Raw genomic sequence first — 12889 nt, forward strand, 5'->3', positions numbered from 1 at the left:
TTTTTTTTTTTTTTTTAATTTGGTTAGAAAACTTCTCCAGCAAAATGTTCCACCATCAAATCAGGCTTTTCACCACCTTTAGGGATGGTCAGTCACATGCAATTGGCAGAGCATCCAAGAAGGATGTGCTCTCTCAATCTGATGGATCATCTTGCATGATCTCCATCAGAAGATGGCCTCAATTTAATATAAATATCATTCATAGAATATGCATGATTTGTCATTTTAAAGAGTGCATATTTTACCCATTTACACATTTGGGATATTATTTAGAAAAGAGGTTTAGGGATCATGAAACGCATTGTTTTTCTGATGATGTAGATTATTGCAGCACCTCTGTCTTAAATGCGCTGCTCCTGTCCCTTTAAGGTCCCCAAAACAAATGGTTCAGTCTGTTCTGATTGGTGGAAACAAATGTATTGTGAGGCAGCTGTTCATTCATTGTTTGGCAACCGTACCAAAAAAAACGTCCTAATGATGACGTTATGCAAGTGTTGCACGATGGTGATGAAAGGCGTGGACTACAAACAGATGTGGTGTCCTGTGATGCGGGAACAACCTTTACATGCATAATACAGAAGGTGTTGGAGGACACAAGTATAACTTTGGCCTCTTTGAAGATTTATTAACTCATTGGCTGCCAGCCATTTTCAGTCCAGAGCCACCCATGCTGCCAAGTGTTTTTCAGTATTTTGACTGATTTTCCAAGACCCACAGAAAAGTGTGTCTTATGACTATGTACACACCGAAATTACCAAACGAAAGAGTAGACTCTCTTCTTTGATCAGGAAAAAAAAGTTTGTTTCTACCATTTTCAGTCTTTTAGTAATAGACAGTAGAACATAGGTTGGTTTCACCAAAAACAGCTGTTTGACCCAAAAAATTGAGAAAATGAGCTCTTTTTTTTTTTGTGCATAGTGGTACTGCTGCCACCTAGCGGGTCATTTTGCCAGTATATTCTCTGTTTAGTGTTTACAAGCCTAAGATTTAGTGACAAACTCCACTAGATTGTCCCCCAGCCCGCTCCGTTAAAAAACACAATTGACGTCTATAGACGTCTTTGGCAGTGAACGTTTTTTTTTTAAAATTGACGTCTATAGACGTCAATGGCACCGAAAGAGTTAAGGATTCTTTGCCCATTCTTTTTTTTTTTAGTTTATCATTTGATCAGGTCCCAGTATGCACATGCAGTGATGTAATGAGTGCTTTTTAAAGAGCAGGTCTGTGACTCGGTCTGCCGTCAAGCTGTCGCATTCCCCCAGCTCAAGCCTGGGTTAAAGCCACGTGTGGTACTCTAAATTCTGTGACTGACCTTCCACCAACACTCATTCCCTTTCTTCGACTCTCGTCTGCACCTCGCCTACCTCCTCTTCGAGTCATCCCCTCACCGAGTGTCCGCCATGTTGTTAAAAGCATCTTTAGGCAGCAGCGTGTGACAGATGGCGGTAGGCGTTAAACAGCACTTACCCAACAGGGGTCCCAAAATTGTTTGTGAAGCAGAGTGTTTGTGTTTGTGTGTAAGATTCAACACCGGAGACAAAGAAATGATCTCATAGCAATTTTTGTTGCTGTGTGTAGCTACGCCCTGATCAGCATGGATGACTTTACTTTTTGTCAATTCAAGGTAAACACATGGACCAGACTTAGTGAATAATTCCCTATACTCCCTATAGACCAGTGAGCAGTGCTGACCAACATGTCATTGGGGTCATCAGGGGAGAACCTCCTTTCATCAGTTTTTCGTCTAGTTGGGCCCACGACACCACCAGGAGGCTAGACAATGATCACTGGTGTCCCAGAGTCACCCCCCTAATGCCAGCCATTACTGCTCCTCACACTACAACAACCATCTTTTACAGCCACAAGCTACCTCAGCCTCTCACAAACTGCACACCAGTCATAGCGAGGTGGGGATACAAACCCTGGTTCGGGTAGGGGGTAGAAATAGAAGAGGTAAAGATAAGTAGGAATGGAATTCAAACCCTGGTTCGGGTAGGGGGTAGAAATAGAAGAGGTAAAGATAAGTAGGAATGGAATTCAAACCCTGGTTCGGGTAGGGGGTAATGAAAGTATAGAGGGTGCCAGAGGAGGAGGCAGGACAAACTCACCTAAACAGCCCTACAATCACTAAAGATGACAGCAAAAACAAAGCCATACAAGCCAACTAACCTAAAATGGCCGCCTGGTTTCAAAAGGCTCACATGGGCCACACCCTCCACTTAAATACATCATTGATTTCTTCCTAGTCTCTTCCAATAGTCTGTTTTCCCTAAGTGCTCCCCCTGCTGGGCCTCCAGCTGCTATTGCTTCTTCTAATCCAAATCCACTGACTGGATTTTACTGCCTCCTCTGACACTTCCTTCACCATTTTCCTCACACTCTGTCCACTTACACCCAGCTCCCTCAACAATGAGACAACAGATTTTGCAACAAATCCTCTACATCCTACATCCACTGGACAGATTCTAACTTTCCATCCTCTCTGCTCTGCTTCTGCACCCAACTCCACATACCTAAGCTTTTTCCTTTCATATGCTTCTTCTACTAATTCCTCCCAAAGAACAGTCAGCTCTATGAAATAGACTCTCATTCTCATTTTTGTACTGTCAAGAAAAGGTAAAGATATTTTCCAAATTTATAATATAAGCAGAAGATTATTACTGTTTAGATGACCCGTTTACTTATCCTGGATTCCATCTTCTGGCTCTCATCAGATAAATTTTACCGTTTGACATTTCTTCTCAGTCCCAAAATGATTCAGTCTGCCTTTCCATTCGTATGTAATCACTTTAAGTAGAGTAAAAGCTGAAGCTTAAAGCATCAGCGCCTCTAAAGGGTTTTAAAGACTAGGACTCTGTTATTCTGGTATTTCCTTTGTTTTGTACATTGTGGTTGAAGGTACTGACTTTATTGCAATGCTTCCTCTTATTAATTCCATTCATTTTAAGGCACACTTGTAAAAGTGTTTGCCTAAGGGGAGGAGTTTCAGGTTAGGCCACACACTCGGCCATTAGGGCAGCCACGTGAGCTGCTCAGTGGTTAGTCGGTCATCCAATAACCGGAAGGTTTGCGGTTCGATTCCCACTCTCGCCACTCAAAAGATTGGTGAAACTGACAGCTGGAAGGGTGTCAGTCCACCTCCTCGGCCAATTTTGTGTATTTCCCTGTACCTGACAATAAGATCTGATCTGATCTTGATCTTAATCCTATTCCACCAAAGACCTTTTCAAACACTCGCCTTCTTTAAACTAGATGTCATAAAATGTGTCGGTCTGTCCTTCATGCAGCAGCTATAACTAGATTCACTGTTAACTTCCCTAAAAGACTGACTGTACAAATCCAGAAATATTGATCCCGGGAATTTTGTTGGTTTCTTTGCAAGAAACAGAGACGTAAAACCAGCAGCTGAAGTAAATGTCTCAGTATTAGGTTTTTTTTTTTATGTTTAGGTTACTGAATGAGTAAAACAACTATAGCTGCTCGTGTTATTTTCTCTGTTGCTTTCCTTTTTGATCAGTGAATGACTAACTGTGTTTTGGTGTTATGTCATTATGCTGCTCGTAAAAGTGTTTTTATCATTTTTCAATGAAGAGGGAAAAAAAACATTTCTAGGAGAATATTGAGTTGAAGCAATTTTACAACCAAATTTCATGTCGCCAAGAAGTTGCTGGATTCCTGATAAAGTCAACAAAAACTGAACAAACGTACGCTGTGGGCCGTGTTTCTGGTCTCTAACTGATCTCCATTACATCCCACACCTGCTGTCACTCAGATGTCAGAAAAGGAATCCCAAACGCACACGGTTGAGTCTCAGAATCTCTACGCCGCCATGCACATTCACACACCATAAACACAGAAACAAGGACTCACCAGTGCTGCTTTTGCTCTCCTGCTGTATCCACTCTGTGTACATGTACATGAGCGCTTAAATCCTACAGGGTGGGAAAACTGCGCTTCTTTGTCTTAATCTCCACTCTTTCACAAACACTTTTTTTTCCCACAACTCGGTTATGTCACAGCTCCCAAACAGTCATTACCAGCCACTCTCCTGTGGGAGATTTTCCTGGTGGGAGGCCTGATATTGAAGCCATCGTGGACCCCACACGTGGAATAATCCACTGAAACATCTCTGGAAGAGGGTGGCATGCCAGGCTGAGAATTTTTCATGGCCCCTTGTCTTTATTCAAAGTGCTTTTTAGCTTTTCTTCATGTTGAAATTTTCCAGCTAGTATTTATGAATGAGATAAAACAGGGTTGAGTTTAGCCTTAAAGCTATTTAATTAAATGAGACACAGTGGATTCCAGGTGCTACTTTCAGTTGACTTGGGTTATTTCAATGCTGATTAATGAAGTTTTTATTACTGTGGTTAAGTGTAGTAGAATGCTTGCATATTTTCCCATGTGGGCCTGATTTCACCTACGCTACAATATAAGCAGAATACTGTGTTCTGCATGTACAATTGAAATATTATAGTGTAGAAATAAAGATTTTCCATATGGCATGCACAGGGGTAAAGAAATCTTCTTTGCATGCTGTTACACGTGCTTGTCTGCACTTTTGAGTGTGTTTTTGGTTTGTTAACTTGCTTTTGGATTCATAGTTTAAGCACATGGAAATGTGATCTGTGTGCACAGATGGGATATCCATATCTTATGTTTTACAATCTGTGCCCACAGATTGGCAAACTATTTCTCTCCCGAGAGAACAGAGAAGTGCGGCAGTGTTGGCAGGACTTCATCAGCCACTGAGACTTCGCTGTTAAGCCCACAAGTGAGGAGTCTCTGACCAATCGGTCGCCTGCGGAGTTGTCACATGTCTGTTTTAAATCCGTTCAGATCGCTTCGAACCATTCCAAGATATACCGAGATCATACAAGACTCCAGTGGATGTGTTGAAATTTTAACACACCCGTACCTACAGCCCAGCAGAGGGCAGTAGACTTGTACTTTGGGTAAATTAGGCACCAGGTTTTAATGCGCATTGGAAAAAAATAAATTCAGTAAAATATTTTCTCTTTCTGCAACTATTTCTATTCTATTTAAAAAAAAAATAAATTTCACGACCGAATTTAACAGAAACTCAGGACGGTGTGTGATATAGAGTGTGTGTGTTTGTTATTTGTCTTTTACAGTTTGTGTGTGTGTCTATGTGGTCGGCTCCTGAGAACAAAAAGAAAAAAAAATCTCAGATATAGGAAATTGCACGTCCTCATTCCGCTCCTTTTATAGTGTGTGTGTGTGTGTGTGTGTGTGTGTGTGTGTGTGTGTGTGTTACTGGTCGTGATCATCACTATCATCAGACTGGCTGTTTGTTTATGACCACCATGATTCATGTGTCTATAAAAATGCTCTGTGATTCTCACAAAACAAGAGCTGTAGACAGGAGAAGTTGGATATCTGTGTGTGTGTTCACAGGGTTTGTTCAGCTCACAGAGATTTACTCAAAACTCCTCCAGATATTTTTATGCAGCAGCTTTGTGTCACGCCTTGCTGCAGGTAATAGTCATAGCCAGCTTCAGTGTCACTGTTGCTGAGTTGAATGTTCTATATTTTATAGTTCAGTGTCACAAAGACGAGACGACATCTTCACTTTTTACGATGGAAAGCAATAAAAAAATGTCACATTTAGGAGTCGGTTGTCAGTGCAGTCGCAGAGCTTTTTTTTTTTTTTTTTTTTGTGCTTGGTTTGTCGTGTAAACACCGTTATTTTAAATCCAGTACATTCCACAATAATTACATCAGAGCATCATTTGAAAGCAGCTCTTCCTGTTGTGACCAAGAGCTGGAAAAATGGAGTCCTCTGAGAATAATTTCCTTGCACTTAAAAGGAGACAGCTCCAGTTAAAATATATATATATATATATATATATATATATATATATATGTGTGTGTGTGTGACCTTACACCATCATCACTTCAGAGTAAGACAGAGGTTTAGCTTGTTGTTTGACCAAACTGTTGCAAGTTTGACATCAGCTGTTCATTTTATGGCCCACGGTCATAAACCACTAAACACTGAAGGCAGCGAGTAAACACACAAACTGAACCACACGCACACGCGAGCAGAAGACCGCAGTCTCCCCTCTCGCACACACAGACTGCAAAGATGTGTGCGAGGTTTCAGGCAGGGTCCCCTGCTGGCTTTGTTATAAGTTATTAACAAACCTGTGACAGTGAATCCTCAGACCTCCGCGGGGGCTCGTCTCAGCTTCACACACACACACACACACACACACACACACACACACACACACACGCATCCCCACGCTACCTTGGGCTTTATACAGCAGTGTTACTCAGAATTCATGTGAATTCACCCTAACATATTTTTTAATTCTCTGTGCTCTCATTTTGTTATTAATAGCTTATTATCTGGCTGACTTTGGGTAATGTTCATGCTTTTTTTTAGTAGATATAGGATAGAAACAGGGTCTTTATTTACTTGTTCGCCTTCTTATTTGTTATGTTTTTTTGTTTATGTTGAAATAATGAACCTGAAGCATCCAGTCCACTCGTTTACAGCGTTTCTTTTGAGTGGAGCTTTGATTTGTTTTTCTTTTCATGCTAACATAGTACTTCCAGCATAATGTGTCTCTATATGGGACCATGATGACATCGTCCAAGAATGAGCTCCAAAACAATTCCGCGGCCTATTTAAAATTGATCTGGGAGCACGTACAAAGGCGTATCTTATAGTTACTTTTCAAGTTATAGTTTTAAAGATTTTTCTTTTTTTTTCTCTCCAGCCTCTCTTAAACGTTAGCTTCTTTAAAATCTCCGGTCATGTGAGTGCTCGTGATTTCTTTGCCTCGTCAGGCTTCTTCATAGCTGCTCCCGGACCTCTGCTTTATCCTGACAGGGAGAAATGATGACCAAACTCTAAAATTAACCCAAGTTGTAATGAAAAAGAATTATACTTTAAGCTCTGTATGAGGGCCATAAAGTGTTCCTTTATGAACCTTCAGGCCTCATCATTTCAGCACTATAACAAGCTACCTTTCTGCAGCTCAGCTTTAATGCCCTTAAGGCTCTACTATAATACTTTAACCAGCTCCACTTTTTTTCCAATCCAACTTTCATTACTCTACCTCTCTGCCCTCACCGACCTTGATACGTTTTGTCACCGAAGTTTAAAAAAAAAAAAAAAAAAAAAAAAAAAAAGAAATCTTCCCTTCATAGCATACATTATCACTCATGGTCACAAAGAGGCCGGGGTTATAAAACCTGTCGGGTCATTGGTGGTGTTTGTTTGCTGGTTTGATGGATAGGAACTTCAGCAGGGACAAAGAGTTCTCGCTCACGTTGTTTATGAGCCATAACCCTCAAAGCTGAACTTTGGCCAAGAACCACCTACAGTTTAGGTGTCTCGCATGTGTCTCAGCAAAAACTCACAAACCAGAAGCTCGCACTCCTGCTGAACTTTAAAATAAATCGTGCACGAAGTTAGAAATCAGTAAGAGAAGGTGTTCTGCTGAAATGATGTCAGAGGAGCTCGTCTTCTGAGGCCACTGAGGTTATGACTGTAAATAATTATCTTTGATGAGGTGTGTTGAGTACCTTATGACATATTTCTACCTTTAACTTTTATTTACAAGGTACACTAGATATAAGAAAAGGTCAAAGACTTGGGCACAGAAAGATACTCGTGACTTGTTAAGGAAAAGATGGCGCATTTTCGTCCCCCTGTTACACCTGACGTGAACGTGCACATTTTGGGAGCCACTCGCATGTTGTCAGCTCGGATGTAAAGATGTGCTCGCACCGAGGATCCACTGAGATGGGAAGCATGTAAATGCATCCTGGGCCACATTACAGAAGCGCCCGCTCAGCTGACCTGCCTCCCAGATTTGAGGCCTGTTTGCCTACCTGTGACTGCTGTGACCCATTTATTATGCATAAGGCTGTTGGGCTGTAGTGAGTGGGATGTTTATGGCACTGCATGTGGAATTGTGGGTAACTGAGGCGGTGCAGAACAAGTCAGACTGAGGCCACATTTACACATAGCCGGGTATTTAGAGAAACGAATATTTCCCCCCCTCCGTTTTCAATAATAACATCGTGCACACAACATCGTTTTCAAAAAACTTGTCATTTACATCAACCCGCATAAATACGCCGTCAAGCGACATAATAACTATGCCAAACCTATTGGCGGCAGTGTAGGGAAAGGAATATTATATATATAGTGTTATATATTTCAGACCCAAGTGGACAGTAATCGCTCTACAAACCTTTCTGATTATTATTGAAACAGCCAATCTAGACAGACCGAATGCGTTTGTCGTTTTACGAAGTCTGCCCTCATCAGCCAAATAGTACAGGGTGAGGGCAACTTTTTTCTCAACACTGACTGTCGACCGCATAACAGTAGTCTGACCTTCTATGGTCGGACGCAGTAACTCCACAGTAAACTGTAAACATAAAGCGCATAATGTGACGTTTAAGAACCTAAAACGCCGTTTCTCCCAGTTGACACGGCAACACATAACCGGCGTTATCAGAAATCTCCACTTTGGAGGTTTTAGAAATAATCGTTTTCTGTGATTAAAAACGGGGTTTTGGTGTAAATGAGAGGCCAAACCGCAGGAAAATATCTGCGTCTTCCTATCGTGTAAACGGGGCCTAAAGCACCGTCAGCTTTTACGCCTCTGACTCCTGTCAGAGCTCCCTCTCCTCCCATTCTCTCTCTTCTCCCTACCCGGTGCCTCTCTGTAACGTAAACTCCAAACGTGCAGCAGCGTGGACGCCTGCAGAAGGCGGAGCCGGCCTCCGGCACGATTGCGAGGCAATCATGGGTTGTTTTTTTTTTACAGGCTGAACACGTGAGCACAGCCGACGTTCACGTACACAGAGCTGACCATATGTTGAGAGCTGATGGGTAACTTTCCAGCTCCACTGATAACGCTGACAACAGAAGTATGTGGAATCATCCTGGTGGTTGTTTTCTAAGTTTTGTTTGCCCCTGTGTCCGTGGTAATAAAGCTTAGCCGCCGGAGGAGATCTGCTGTAAAGACAAACTTTCCTTTAACCTCTGATGTGACCTCTGATGACTGGTGCCACTGGGAGATGCCTGTAGGAGTGCTGAGCAGGTTACCTGACAAACTTGGAACCAGAGCAAAGAGATTCATGCAGAACACATGAGAGGAAGCCCACAGCTACCACCCTAAAGGCATGACTGTGCACATTTTTCTTTCCTGGACTCACATGATCAGACACTTCCAACGCATCCACAACACGACTCATTAGTTCTCACTTTTACCAGGCTTGTATCCATGTAAGTTAGTGCAGCTTCCCAAAAAGTTTGGCTGCATCAGGTTCAGTTTGTTTGAGGGGGAACTGTTCATCTTCGTCAGATTCTCGCTTCATTGTTTCCGCAGATGTTGTGAGCTTGATTCGCTTGAATTACTTTACTTCTGCAGCTTTCTAAACTGGCGTGCATCCTGAAAATGCTTCAGGGATGGTTTGCTGGTTTCCTCCTTTTTAAAACTGTCAATTCTGGTAGTTTTGAAAGTAAAGTTTACACAGAATCGAGGAACAACACTGATTCCTTGTCGTTGTGTAATGTTTAGTGGAATTGTTGTAATTTGTCACCTGGTTTAAAAGGCAGATTTTTAACAACATAGGGGGTTTATTTTTATTTCAGGTGTTTTGAATGAAGCTTTATGAAGTTAAAATATTAATCCACGATGAAACTAAAACCGAACTATTCATGCTCTAAAACTCAAGCTTATTCACGGGGATAACTAATGTTACAATATCTAGAAAGAAATTGGATCTTTGACTGTAATTTCTAAATGATCTACCTTAATGAAGTGTTTCGGGTCCCGTTTAAGGTCCCCTTTGCGCTTTCGTTTTTTACTCTTTATCTGTTGTGCTCCCATCAGACCTGTGTGCCGGGGGGTGGGGGTAGGGCTGGGAGGGTGGATGGATGGAAGGAGGTATGGCAGCATGGATTAACTGTGCTGCGTTGTTGCTGCAGTTCACACATTCCAGCAGGCCAAGCTGGGCCAACTCTCTGTGCCAACACAGAGGCCTCCTCAAACCCCTGCTGTCCTGTGTCCTCTCTTCTTCCATCTCATTTTAAACGTTGCAGAGACTCCTCTGTGAATCGGCCTCCTGTTTGTCCTTGTTACATCCCCCTGTAGATGCAGCTTGTCAGGAGCCTGTTCATTCAGGGCTCGCTGAAACAAAGCAAACAAAGTAAACGAGTGAGGCAGAGGACCTCACCAATAAACAGTGCGTCATCTTGTTTCACCTGTAATTACAACACCCTCTTGAGGCCAAGCAGTGTAATTTTTAAAAGTCAGCAGATTCCAGTCTCTCTATAATAGGTGAATATATTCAGTCCTGTGTTCTCTGGTTCGGTTGAGAGCCGCATCAATCCTACAATGAGAGTAAAAAAAAGTCTGAAAATGTTTATTATTTTGGTTCTTTGCCATGAGGCTGGGAAACTGAATTATATAAGTGACCTATGAAATGCTGCTCGTTAATTATTCACTGCAGCAGAAAAGGGTTGACATGTAGAAGTAGCTCCACGTTGTCTGGTTCGAGCTTTAATGAGCTTTTATGTCTGGCTGCAGTCATACGGCGTGCTTCACAGAACAGCTGCCGGTTCGGTCTTAAGGTGCGAGGTTGACTTTCACCAGTCACGAGTGTTAATGGAACTGTTTTAATGAAACGACAACCGCGTGTGTGTGTGTGTTGAATCTGTCAGGGTCGAGTGGAGGTGGAGGCCGGCAACGAGAACATGAAGTTTGAGACTGGACCTTTCTCTTACTACGGCGTGTTGGCGCTCAGTGCTCCCACACTCGGTGAGTCTAAAACCTCCCCCACTCCCCTCTTTGCCTTACAGGTTAACTCGGAGCACACATTGATGGTGTGTTGATGCACTATTCTTTCAATCTGAGGGTTGAACTCTGCTTCATTTGTAAGTTAATGTGTCTCTACTGCCACCTTGTGGCAAAATACTTGCACAGCTTCATCCACAGCCAGAGTTCCTGCTCATAAGACCATGATCTTAGCTGTGAAATTTACACTAGAAAGCATTATCTTTAACTTTGATCCCAGATGTTTGAGAGCTTATATGGTTTCTGTCATGGCTCCTTACTGTCTGTTTAATCGTGCCTGCAATATGTTGCCTCTGATTTTTTTAATTAAGATAAGATTTTATTGCCATGCATACACACGAAATTTGTCCTCCGCTTTAAAACCAACCAGGTTGGCACCTGTTGACACACACATGCACATGCACAGGGTCACACACTCACTCTTTCTGTATGTACATACAGACATGTTATTGCAAGTTAGTTCCATTTTTATATATTTTTTGTCTATTTAATAGAGAATAGAGATTTTGCCCTCTTCTTCGTCAATATTACACACATGACACAACACATTAAAAGTTCCACTTCATTCCATCGTACATTAAATTGTCTCTAGTGCTCCACAAGTTCAAGCCTTGCTAGTTGATTGGTCTTATTTGAACACTCGAACAAGCATACTGTGCTTGAATATAACTTGAATATAAGGCATGCACCTCTCTAACAAGCCTTCTGTCATCTACCAGCAGAAAGAAAAAAAAAACTCAGAGAATCTACCAAATAATATAAAAAGAAGAGATTTCTGGATTTACTAAAGGGGAAGAAAGTTTTTAAGTTCCCCCGAATGCATGGACAGAGCTCACGTATTGGATCGGGAAGTGAAATGTCAAAGATCGGCCTTTGTTGTTGAATTCGGTCGTTGGCTTGTTTCACTTCCTTCTGTGCAATAATGTCTGTCAACTTTCTGCTGTCTCCACATTTCTGTCGGCGACTCTGATTTCTGGAGGAAGCCACAAGATGCGAGTCTGAAAAACAGCTCAATCTGACAGAAGGGATCATTTCTGAGATCCTGTTTGGAAAAGAAACTCAATTAAGAATACATGCGTGTTAACAGAACCTGACGTACATAATCAAAACTGGTCTCAGGATAAATCAAATCAAACTTTATTTATAAAGCACTTACATGTTTAAAAGCAATCCCCCATCCCCACCCTGCCCCACCCCAGCACATACACACAAACAGACACATGCACACACCCAAAAAAATAAAAGAAATGAATTCAATTTAACTCTCAATAGTGTAGTGGCAAGATTGCCACCTTTCATGTGGGTGACCTGGGTTCAAATCCCCTGCAAACCCCACCATTAGGGGTCCTTAGGCAAGACCCCCTTACACTACCCACCTACCAGTGTTATGCCAAATGCATAAACATAAACATTAGATCCTTTAGTGTGTCATAGTGGAAGGATGAAAGATCAGCTGTCTGGAGTGGATAGTTCTGTCAAAATGTGTCCGTTTCACCAATTATTATTAATAGATTTAATGAAATGATCCGTGATATTGGAATTTGCAGATATTTTCCATCTAATTTGGGCCCATTTTACATTCACACATTATGTGAATGTATAATGGGTTCCACTTTATAGCAAAGAAAATCAAACCCGCTCCTCTATATTGATTAAAAGCACACTGTTATGCTACCACTTTTATTCTCTCCCTCGTTTTTCATGGTGTTTAAAGAGAAAATGGAGCTGTGAAGCACACGTGTGACTGTAGAAAAAGTACATTTTCCAGTGTGAAAACAAGTTTTTATTTTATAGAAATATCTATTTTCTTTTCCAGGGTTTTCCTTTGTTGGTTCTGTTGCAGGTGCTGTAAATATGAGCATGACTTAGCACAGGAGCCCCCTCCGTTGATCACCTTCATATGTCGGTCATTAAAATGCTGAAGACGAATCGAATTCATTGTGTTGCCGTGAATGTCTGATCAGAATGTTTTGATGTTGTGTCTTTTCCTGCCATTCGTTGCCTGGTATAACACTCGATTACTCTTTCAGATGCTTCGGGAA

The 12889-nt window shown here is 41.8% G+C and overlaps 1 protein-coding gene across 2 annotated transcripts in view; it reads left to right on the forward strand.

The window, feature by feature from the left end:
- The window catches only part of LOC142381964 (metal transporter CNNM4), a 43512-nt gene that overhangs the window by 22551 nt on the left and 8072 nt on the right, over window positions 1–12889 (forward strand). For both annotated transcript variants that reach the window (XM_075467313.1, XM_075467314.1), the window contains exon 5: window positions 10715–10811. In XM_075467313.1, the coding sequence (XP_075323428.1) occupies window positions 10715–10811 (97 nt within the window). The remainder of the gene's footprint in view (window positions 1–10714; window positions 10812–12889) is intronic.

This window comes from Odontesthes bonariensis, chromosome 6, assembly GCF_027942865.1.
Source record: "Odontesthes bonariensis isolate fOdoBon6 chromosome 6, fOdoBon6.hap1, whole genome shotgun sequence".
NCBI classification, from domain to species: Eukaryota; Metazoa; Chordata; class Actinopteri; order Atheriniformes; family Atherinopsidae; genus Odontesthes; species Odontesthes bonariensis.